Source organism: Monodon monoceros, unplaced genomic scaffold (assembly GCF_005190385.1).
Source record: "Monodon monoceros isolate NGI ecotype Baffin Bay Population unplaced genomic scaffold, NGI_Narwhal_1 Super_Scaffold_18, whole genome shotgun sequence".
NCBI classification, from domain to species: domain Eukaryota; kingdom Metazoa; phylum Chordata; class Mammalia; order Artiodactyla; family Monodontidae; genus Monodon; species Monodon monoceros.
In genome coordinates this window covers 106,651,893-106,661,205 of record NW_021703774.1, presented here as the reverse complement: position 1 = coordinate 106,661,205, position 9,313 = coordinate 106,651,893, and the positions used below count along the sequence as shown (strand labels likewise).

Below are 9,313 nucleotides of genomic sequence, written 5' to 3'. Positions count from 1 at the left end.
AAGATTTCAATTTAAAGGATGACTTCTCACTGGGGATATTGTGACTTTCTGTGAATCAAAAAAGGAAAGTCTATTTTTTCTATATTTAGATGTTTCTAGTGTTTTGGTTCAAGTGTTTCTATGCAACTCCTCCTTTAACTTAAATGTTATTTCCCTGAAAAGGACATTTTTAAGCTAATGATTTTGGCCTCATGACATATATTTTAAAGATACATGTGATTCTGCAGCCAATCCCTCCCCTCATTCTAATACCTATATATATATGCACTTATAAATATATACATATTTTTGGGATTATAAAAATATTTAATTTTATATTTAAATAATTACTGAATGTTAATACAGAATACATTAATATTTGTATAATTTTACTTTTATTTATAAAAAGGTTTTCTTATAGCAGCATTTGCATTGCAAATGAAATGTGATTGAATGATGTTGCAGTGTGCATGGACTCATACTGCAAATCAGACTAAGCAGCCACAGCATTCTTCTAGAAGGAACATCTGTTTCAGAAAAGCAGTTCCTATAAAGTACAAAAATCTTGAGGGGCTAATAACTTATGTGAATCTTAGAAGTGCATTTTAAAGTTATATCCATAGAATTGGCAAGATTTAAACAAATATCCACAAGAAGTCCAGGTTATCTTTTTACCTCAAGAAAAATTTTCTAATGAAATAAGTAAAAATTATGTTAATGAGTGATGTTTTTAATTGAATCACATTAACCTGTTAGAAAGTAACTGAAGCTTTCAAGAGTAAAAAATTTAAAACATCACTGTGAGGGATACAAGAAAGTGACAAAGATTATGTGAAACTTAAGACATTATTAAAAAAAAACTCTCAACCTCAAACACTCATATTAAGCTTGTTTTTGTTGAGTTCACGCTCCAGATTTCCGATCAAAGTATCGATACTTTCTTGTAGGTCTTTGAGATTGACTTTTCGGTCCCTAGACTCAATAGCCTGCATTGTCAAATATGTCTGAAATGTGCACTCTTTGGATGTGGGAGTTGGCTGTTCAATCATGATATCTGGTTCATACATTTTGCTACAGTTTTCTCCATTTTCTCTGTCTTCTGAAGGCACATCGTCATAATCCACATCATTTAAATTTTCTTTCATATTTAAAAAGTAGTTATCTCCACAGCTGCTCCAGTCTCCTGCATAACGATTACTTAGTGGACTGTCTAATCTGGTTTGCCTTGGCCTAAGTACTCTTGATGAATCAGTACCACTCAAATTTAACAGGTAAGGTCGTTCTTTCTTCCGCCTCAAATAATTTAGAGAAGACTTCTGCTCTGGGAACAAATTGTTTGCTGATTCTTTGATAGTTAAACGTTGCACTAGAAACAAACAATAAATTTGCTTTAGCGACAGTAATCCAACTGAATCCAATTTAAAAACACAGAGCTAAATATAAGCCATTTAATAATCAACTATAAACATGCATTAAAACAAACACATGCACACTACCAAAACAAAGCATTCCATAATTATTTTTTCTATCATCAGACATAATCAAGATTAGGGACAGAAGCCAGTAGAGTGTTCAGTGGTGCTAATTCATGCTATATCACAACATCCCCAAATAAATTTCCAATGTTGATTAACTTTCTGTGCAAGTTAATTATTATCTAGATGTAATTCAAACAGTAGCTAAGCTGGTAGCTTCTTCTAAATTAAAAGCTACAGCAAAAAGCAGGCAAGGCATGTTGGAGTACAAACGAAACAAAAGTTCCTTCATCTGCAAACATCTAAATGAGGCCAAGGCATCTAAAGTGCTCACTCTAAAAGTTCTAACCTTTGTGTTTTTTTGCAATTCTATTAGCAGCAGTGTCATAATTTACTTTAAGCAGCCCAAATTTCACTTTGATAAAATGAACGAAATCTAGACTTGTCCACTTGTTACCTGAGCTTGAGTATACGGCATTAGCTACTAAGAGTCTTCATTTATTGCCTGAAAATAGTACAGATATTTTATTTTCCCATTCTGGTTAGGAATCTAACAATCTCAAATAACATTCCTCATATTAAGACTATTTCCCCTATTAGTATGCATTGCACTGGCCAAATATATTACCATGGAGACACATTATTTCACAACAAACCAAGGCTTTACAGCTTATTCTTTTGTGTGTATTGAACAAAACACTTGTCGAATGGACTTAATTTAAATGTTGAGGCACGGCTATTAAAAACTGTCCATAATACCTTTCCCTTTCTGCTTGTTTATACTCCATTAATACTTCCCTTCACTAAGATAAAGGGAACATATAATCAGTGATAACGCACCAACTTTACACTCTCCAACATCTAATAAATACTTGTTTCCTACTGTATAAAATAATTGAAGAATAATACAAACATGTATATGGTTCTAGTTTTCCAGACATACAGTGATTTTATAACATTTTCAGAGATTGCATCATTTTTTAACTTATTTTATTAAAATACTTGATAACTTTGTATAGGTATGTCTTTAACATTTTTGTTTATCTGCATTTTTATGATGGTTATTACAGATCATTATGACAGCTAAAAGCACTTGATCTAAAGTTTTCTAGAAAATAAAGTTCTGATAATTACTTTACCTTGATATTTAATAACAATATTAATATAGAATGTCCTACGCCATTAACTGATGTAATTGCAGAATTGATATCTGAATTTTTCCACTGTTTAATTATTCATATTCCTTCTTCTGTTGAAACTGCTTCTCTCCTCTAAATCTCCTTGCTTTCCTCCCTTCATTTTCTGTGCTTTTCCTGTTCTTCTTAGTGCTTAAGTGTCATGCCTATTGTTTTTGCCAACCCATTACAGTACTCTGCTAACCTTGAGGTCAACTGGTTTGTGATCCAACCAAAGTAAAACATTTTTGATTCTGTGTTAAGCTTGTCTTATTTTGTCTACATTTTCCGACATTCACCTGCAAAGCCCACATTCATTTTACTGTCAGGTGCTTAAAGTTGTTTAACCAAGTTCCTATCCAAACATTATTTTTGTATATTTTCTTGGAAAATATTTAAGAAACAATTATAATATTTTACACCTTTTAGACTAAAACTTCAATTTCTACAAAATCAACTTTACTAGCTTTTTAAACTACTGATGGTGAAATGGTTTCCTATTAAATATGTAGATAAAATGGTTAATTTTAACCCCAAAAGAAAAGTTCTGGTTTTCTTAGCACTGTTGACTACTTACCTTCAACAGGATAAAATGAACATGCAGTCTATAAATTTGCTGAAAATTTTTCCAAACATAATGATAATTACTAAGAAACTTTATTTTCTTATCTTGTTTTCTTCCAATAGATTTCTATTTTTAGTCACCACTTTATTAGCTTTTTATCTATAGTATAATTACCTTATTTAACACAATATATTGGGTGTCTAGTTAGTGCCAAGTATTCTGTTAGGACCTGGAAATATAAGGGTAAGCAAAATATAGTCCCTGACCTCATGAAGCTTAGTCTAGTGAGAAAAATGAAACAAAAAGAATTAGGGAAAATTGATAGCTTTTCCAAAAGAAAAATAAAAAGAAAGCCCTATCCCGAATCTATTCATCATAAAATATGTGATACACCAAACAGCTGGTCTAAGAGTTACACACTCTCTAAAGCTATTTCCCCATCTATAAAGTGAAAGGGTAGCCTATCATTAATTTCCAATACTCTTAAAACAGCAACCCTATTTTTAAAAAGCAACTACTTTGTAAAAACCCAGTACATAAGAAAGATGAAAAGAAGACTGTTTTGGTCAAAAGGGAAATATGTTTCCATTTTGCTCCCTCACCTGTTGCCAATCTGGCCTCAAGGCTGCTTCTAAAGAACTTAGGGCTTTGGCAGAAGACAATCTGAAAAGCAATTGGCAGGCTGACTTTTACCTTCCAGTACCAATATGCCAGGGTTCTAACTGATCACTTTGAATGAAGACAGATTTTTCAAGTAGAAAGCTCAAAGAAAATTATATTCTTGCCCAAAATTTAAAAATAACACAGAACAAAATAAAAAGTTAAGGAAGTAAAAAGGCAGGTGGGCAGCAAAGGGTGGAACCAATTCTTTTTACCTCTGGAGTAGGAGAAGTTCCAAAAAGAAAAATAAGTAGGATACAGATAGCAAGGGAGCTAAAACCTTCCACTGAATGCATAGAGATGAGCATTCACCAAGTTAATATGGTGTGGCCCAGTCTCTACGTCACCATCAATTTTCTCAGGCTCAGTAAGTGCACTATATCTACTTGATTTCTGCCTCTTGAATCCAAAAGCAAGTGATGTTAGAGGGCAAAACTAACTGCTGTTTCCTCTTATCTTTCTGCCCTGTTCTGTCCTTTGTTTGAGGTATTATAACTAAAGAAAAGAAACAGGTTATAGACGATGGGGCAGTTATTTTTAAATCCAATCACACAAACGTTTGGAATAAGGAACTGTACATTAGGAGACAATTGCTTAAGGTTGTCATTGAAATACTGTACAGTGAATCTCAAGTCTGAACCTGCCCTTTTTCTATAACATACAAGTTAAGTTTTTGCTCCTAAACCCGAGACTAAGATGACTATTACAAACCAATGAAATGATATTAACCACTGGTACAGAATTAATGATAAAGAACTCAGGTACTGATAGTAAACTTAGTATCTCCAGGCAAACAAGTTTTCATTTGTGATTAGAATAAGATGGCTCCTTTCCCAATTCCTCATGTTTATTAAAATTAAAGCAGTTCTAGGAAAGGCTAAGAAACACACATTTAAAACTTGAACCTGAGTGATTTCTTATGTTGGGCACCAAGTGCAGAAATCAGACCAATTAACCAGAGCATCTTCATTCAGGACTTTTAAATAATAAGTAACACATACTAACTCAGGTAAAATATAAATTAGAAATGATTTTTTAAGCCTGTGTTTAAAAGAAGGCAAAAATGTTAACTCTACAAATTTAAAAGTTGAAAATTTTTATTAGCTTAATTTTTAATTCATTTTTTTAAATTAATTAGATTTTTTAAAAGACTAAATCAAGCAATCCTTTGTACTTTGGTATATTCTTCTCATATACATTAATAAAAGAGTAACACAGCACATTTACTGAGGGCTAACTTTATGCTAAACTCTCTGCTCATTTCCTTAGATGCTTTATCTCAATCTTCACAAAAACCCTGAGGTAGGCACTATTTATAGAGAAGCAAACTGAGGCCTAGGAAAACTAGTGTTTGCCTGAGTCCACACTGTTGGTGAGTGCCACAGTCGAATCCGAATCTAAGCCTGACTACAGGGCCCAAGCACTTCTACCACTGTGCACTACAATAAGCATCTAAGTACCTTCACACTTGGTACTATGCAGGGGAGGGGAGGGAAGCAGGGGCTACTACCATGTAAGAAATTTTTGGAACCTAAATACAGGATCCTTTATAAAACATCTAACTAAATACATATTCCTTTTAGCTCTGAAACTACATAAGAGATGTATTAGAAAAATAACTGTCAGCCTTTTGTTATTGAGTAGAATGGGGATGGATAAGAAAGATGGAAAGATTGCAGGTAATTGTCAGCTCAAGGCTGGATAACTTGAAGAATGACCATGAATACAGTATAGACATCAGTAGGAAGAACTGATTTAAGGAGAAAAATGAATTCTGCTTTATATCAGTTGAAATAAAAACGAGAAGGGTAAAGAAATTAATATTTTACTGAGTACCTATTATGTGCTAAGAGCTGTGCTGAACACCTTACACACATAATTCTTTATTTAATCCTCCTATAAATTCTATAAACATATTACTAATCCACAGGACAAAAGATGATACTGAGGCTCTATGATGTTAAAGAACTTGTCCAAGGTCAGACTGCTAATAAGTGACACAACCAGGATTCAAATCCAGAGCTGACCAAATCCAGAATGTATACATTGATCTATCTCTACGTCTACAATAGTATCAGCAAAAGCAGAAAATTTTAATGGAGAAATCTAAAGGGCAGGTATCAATTCATAACTATTTTAAAAAGCAAAATCTAGAAAAGATTTTCTTCAATCATACATGGGCATATTTAATGATTAGCTAATTCAAACACCCTATCATTGAAAGAGAAAAATATTTCCATAGAATCATTTACCTGGCCAGAGTTGAAGTAAGTAATGAAGAACTTCAATATGTTTTTTAAAATCCAAAGCACTTGCAAGTTCTTCTGAATCAGTAAAGACTCTGTTGTTATGGCTGGAAGTCTCTTGCCTCTGACTTAATAATACGGGTCCAAAGCACACAGCCAAATTCTGGCAAGTCATCTTATTCACGTCACGATAAGAAGCCACCAATTTCAAATGATCCAACAACATCATTAGGGTTGCCTAAATTGAATTAAATTAAATTTCACTTAACACAGTCACACAGGGGCAAATTCAAGGACACAATTTATACCAGAAAATATAGATGGGCGTACTATCACTTTTTAAAAGGTTGTTTCAAAGATTTGATTGTAAGTTGGATGTTTGGAACTTGAAATATATTTTCTTATAGAAATGTTACACAGGGCCCTTAGGTTTCAGTGACATAATCTGATTCATTAAATGGTTAAAATATACATTCTATAAAGTGCTCATGAATGCATTCCAAATTTCAGCTGGAGTCCCTGGGAAAATATACCATCAACTTTTTCCTCTCTTCCCTCCTCTAAAAAGATAACAGCAAAGGCTACAATGGAAAGGGGATTAGGGTGAGAATGTTTATTTTTAAGTTCAGATAAATCCTGTAGTCATAAGTAGGGACAAACATCCTAAAATCTAGGGAGCCAACCATGGCTAGGTTCTATTGTGATCCAGTTAGGAAAAAGGTCAATGCGCTTCTTAGCTAATAAATATTTTAAGTAGACAAACCATGGAAAAGGGAAGAATAGTATAATTAGAAATGAAAAAAAAATTGATTGAAAAATATTTTTTTAAATCCTTGAAAAAACTAGTAAGGGGAGTTTGTTCAAGAAGTTAGAATGGTTATTTAGGTTTAAGCAGTTATGGAAAGGAATGATGTTTTTTGATATACTAGCATATGATCAATCATTTAACAAAGTGTGTAATTTCTTCTTCATAATTGTGTTGAAGAAATAAGTGCCAACTATAATCCGTAATTTTTAAAAATTATTAAAGAAAGAAAAAAAATCAAAATGACATTTCTGGAGTCAAAGTGACAACTGGATTTGATGATTAGAAGGTAACTAGTAACCTTAGCAAGAACAGGTCCACAGAGGTGGAGCAGGAAGCCAGATGACAATATTCTGAGTAGTAAATGAGTGGTGAAGAAGTGATAACCACCAGAATAAACGTTTGCTCAATGTTTAGTTGTGAAGGGAAGGAATGAGGGGAAAATTGGATCTAGGGTAGACTAGATTGATATTTTGAAATCAAAATGGATCTAGAGTAGACTAGACTGATATTTTGAAATCAAAACCAGTCTCACACATTGATTAACACAGTTAACACACACACACACACACACACAAACACACACACACAACTGGTTAAATACATTAGGTTCAATCTCAATAGCAAGCCAAGAAACACAACCTAAAATAAGAAATCTTTTTTTTTTTGTCTACGAAATAAGATCAGCCAAAAAATGTACTTGTTGTGTCCCTTCTGAAAAGTAATATGACAAATGTATTAAGAGCCTCAAAATGTTCACATTATTTAAATCAGCAATTCCACTCTGAAATTCTATTCCAAATAAGTAATTCTAACTGAAAAGAAATCTGTGGACAAATATATACAAATAGGTTCAAACCCTAAATATTACACAAAACAGAATGGTGATAAATCGTCAGATCTACTCAATGGAATATTATGCAGCCTTTTTAGAAAGAATATTAACAGCATGAACTTTAAGGCCAGAAAGACCTAAATTCATATGATAGACTACAACACTCAAAAAAGCTATATACTCTTGGGCAAGTGATTTACATTCCCTGACACTCAAACCTTCACTTATAAGTAAAATGACACGTATAACTTTACCTTATATTGGTGAAGGGATATTTCTACCCCACACCCCACGCTTCTGCTTCTGTCTACCTTTGTAGCTGCTCCCCTTCCCCACTCAAAGGAGCAGTAATTGCTAATCTAACCAGACAGAGTACAGGCCATTCAGATGACTACAATCAACTAGTGAATTAAGGTATTGGGCTTAAAACATTTCTACCCACTCACTCTTGGACTTTCTGTTCTCATATGATAAGAAATATAGGGACTTCCCCGGTGGTCCAGTGGCTGAGACTCCGTGCTCCCAATGCAAGGGTCACGGGTTCGATCCCTGGTCAAGGGACTAGATCCCACACGCCGCAACGAAGACCCCACACAGCCAAATAAATAAATAAATAAATTTTAAAAAGAAAGAAGCATAGGCAAAGCCAGCCTCATCTGGATAAGCCTGGCCACATTTCTTTCCCTTATTTTCCCTTTTGTTCTAAGGAACAAGAGCTAAAGTTAGGCTAAAACTAGTTCTGCAGACTCAGTCATCCTATCTCTCCTGCAGGCATACCTGAAGATACTGGTCCCAAGATTCAGATTGTGGGGAGGGGGCAAATGGAAAGAGACAAGGAGGAAGGAAATGGTGGTGGTGAGGGTTGTTTAAGTCTTGAGGCTAAGCCATGTACACCAATCAGGTACCATATTTTTTAAATACTAAAAGGAACTACACCAAAATGTTAAGTATCGTTGCCTTTAGATATTGATAATTATAATTTCCATTCTTCTTTTCTATATCTTCCTAAATTTTCTATAATAAACATATATCATTTTAATAATAACAATACTCTTTTAAAACTTATAGGGAGTATTCATGCCTAGGCTAAAATCATATACAGAAAAGATAAAATTATTTTCTAGATTTATTCTGTTTAAGAAGCAGCTTCTAGATTTATGCTGTTTAAGTAGCCTTTGGCAAAGGCAGAGCTAAAACTCATGAGTGCTACGAATGTCAGATATCTAAAAAATTATTTGTAGCTCTGGAGCTAAGTATACAATTCATTAGCTGGCTTCCAGAAAGAATGCATACCAATTGTGCTTACCTTCAATGCACACCAATTGTGCTTACCTTCAATGCATATCAACTGTGCTTACCTTCAATGCATATCAACTGTGCTTACCTTCTCGACGTCAGGCAGACAATCCAGCAGGTCAACAGTGTACTTAGAATCACTTGGATCATTCTCACAACCATTTGATGACATTTTCAAAGGATGTTTTGCCATTGCATCTAATACAGCCTCATAAAGCTGCTTTGTTATCAGAGGAGAAGGAAGTTCTCTTAAATAATCCTTAAGAACACCTTCAGA

General features: G+C 33.8%; 1 protein-coding gene across 1 annotated transcript in view; it reads right to left on the bottom strand.

The window, feature by feature from the left end:
* Nucleotides 1-350: 350 nt before the first annotated feature.
* SYDE2 (synapse defective Rho GTPase homolog 2) overlaps nucleotides 351-9,313 on the bottom strand; it is a 34,937-nt gene continuing 25,974 nt past the window's right edge. Inside the window, exons 5-7 of the mRNA XM_029231173.1 lie at nucleotides 9,125-9,306; nucleotides 6,107-6,338; nucleotides 351-1,345 (exon numbers count right to left, since the gene is read on the bottom strand). Coding sequence (XP_029087006.1) covers nucleotides 849-1,345; nucleotides 6,107-6,338; nucleotides 9,125-9,306 — 911 coding nt within the window. The 3' untranslated portion in view covers nucleotides 351-848. The remainder of the gene's footprint in view (nucleotides 1,346-6,106; nucleotides 6,339-9,124; nucleotides 9,307-9,313) is intronic.